General features: G+C 38.1%; 1 protein-coding gene across 1 annotated transcript; it reads left to right on the top strand.

The window, feature by feature from the left end:
• On the top strand, positions 783-1,900 carry LOC104760164 (ethylene-responsive transcription factor 5-like). Its single transcript, XM_010483043.2, has one exon. It carries the CDS (start codon positions 955-957, stop codon positions 1,765-1,767), a length of 813 nt encoding a protein of 270 aa, XP_010481345.1. The 5' UTR covers positions 783-954; the 3' UTR covers positions 1,768-1,900.

Genomic DNA, 2,269 nt, shown 5'->3' with positions numbered 1-2,269 from the left:
CGTAAATATCCATATATTAAAATTGTGAAAGGAATTGTTTGCAGCATTATATTTGGAATCAGTAAACAATAAAAGCATATTCCGGAAAGTGGGAAGACTGGATAGGCATTATTACCGTATTAGTAAGAACCACATTCACACACTGTAAAGAAAGCCTATGTGCGGATCGGGCAGCGCAAAATGTGCGCTTGGACAACAACATGTAAATTGTACACTCTGTAATTATTACGATCATATATGTTATTTGCTTAGCAAGATATTAAACGTAAATAGAAATAGTGATACTTAAGTTAGGTGTTCACATTAGCATATAAAATTTGTTGAAGACAGACAGATCTAAAAGTCATTTCTGTTATTTACTATATGGATTATACCTGGATCAGATTCATACCTTACAATACTTGATAATTTGGGTTTGTTCAACTATTTGGAGACTAATAAAAAAAGTACTGATCACAACTTTACGTCTAACAATATGATAAAATAATTGAATAAAGGAAAATATGCGTTTTCACTTTTAAGTTTACGACGATATTTGTTAATCCGAAAAGATTGTTGTAGTGAACAAGTGCAAAACGGAACGATCACAAAAAAAACAATGTCGACGAGACAAATCGAGTCATATGATCCAACGGCTCAAAGTCCACGAAACACGCAACCCGAGTGGTGCCCTCTTTTATTACACCTGATCATATATGCCTCTTATATTATAAATATAAAATAAAAAGGATGTTTCGTTTGCTCCTTCTTCTTCATTGTTCCTTGATTTTTAAATTCAAAAAAAAAACTCCATTGAAAAAGTCCACTTGACGACAAAGTCCCCCTTACGGTTCTTCTTGTAGTATATATACATCTTTCCACTCCCTCTTCTCTACTCAAATCAAATCCTTCAATCATCTTCTTCTTCTTCTTCTTTAATTAAGCTTTTTAATATTACTAAATTACCTGAAACCAATGGCCACTCCTAACGAAGTATCTGCACTTTGGTTCATCGAGAAACACCTACTCGACGAGATCTCTCCCGTGGCTCAACACGAACCAGCACCATCCAAATCTTGCTCCGACTCTTCTTCTTCTTCTTCTTCTTCTTCTTCTATGTTCTTCCCTGAATGCAAACCCGAAGAAATCATCGATCTCGATTTTCTATTCGACGACTCCTCCCAAGTCTCTGTTTCCGATTTCGATTTTAAACCGTCAGACCGAACTCAATTAGAACCGGAGCTACGAAAACCGCCGTTGAAGATCTCGCTTCCAGCTAAAACCGAGTGGTTCCAGTTCGTCGCCGAGGATCCTAAACCGGAAGTTACTGAACCGGAGGAGGTTACCGAAGAAGAGAAGAAACATTACAGAGGAGTGAGACAAAGACCGTGGGGAAAATTCGCGGCGGAGATTAGAGACCCGAACAAACGCGGTTCTCGCGTTTGGCTCGGAACGTTCGATACAGCGATTCAAGCGGCTAGAGCTTACGACGAAGCGGCGTTTAGACTACGAGGTTCGAAAGCCATTTTGAACTTCCCTCTCGAGGTTGGGAAGTGGAAACTACCACGCGCCGCCGACGAAGCTGAGAAGAAACGCAAGAGAGACATCGATGAGACGACGACTGTGGTCGAGAAAGTGCTGAAGACGGAACAGAGCGTTGACGGTGACGGTGGAGAGACGTTTCCGTTATGCAGCGACTGGGACTTGACGGGGTTTCTTAACTTTCCGCTACTGTCGCCGTTATCTCCTCACCCATCGTTTGGTTATTCACAATTGACCGTTGTTTGATTTTTTTTTTTGGCGATGTGTATGCTGACGTGTACCATAAGTACACGTAGGTGCATGCGATAAACATGAAAATAAAATACAAAAATTCAATTTGTTCGTATCTATGCTTAATTCTTCTATATGTTCATTCTTTTTTTTTTTTTTTCACAAATCACAAAATTTTTTTTAATATATAATTGATTATGAGTAGTACATAGTAGAAAAAATCGGAGTAATTCAACTTATAAATAATAGTCCTGAAATTGAAGACTTAAATGTAATTTGACATTGGTGTTGTTCGTTTTATTATCGCAAGCGGCAGTAGCAGTGGCTGCAGTAAACGTTACAACAGGTTGTTGTTTGTTCCTTTCGCTGCCAATACCTCATGAAATATGTTTGTTTTGCTATTGCTACTGCTGCCGCAGTTGCTACCGTTTGTTTTGTGTTAGTTTCATAGACTTTGCGGCAATTTTACATTTAATTCTTGTTTTAGTTTTATAAATTTATATAATTATATTTTGAA

Source organism: Camelina sativa, chromosome 18, assembly GCF_000633955.1.
Source record: "Camelina sativa cultivar DH55 chromosome 18, Cs, whole genome shotgun sequence".
In the NCBI taxonomy this organism is placed as follows: Eukaryota; Viridiplantae; Streptophyta; class Magnoliopsida; order Brassicales; family Brassicaceae; genus Camelina; species Camelina sativa.
This window is presented reverse-complemented; position numbering and strand designations above follow the sequence as displayed.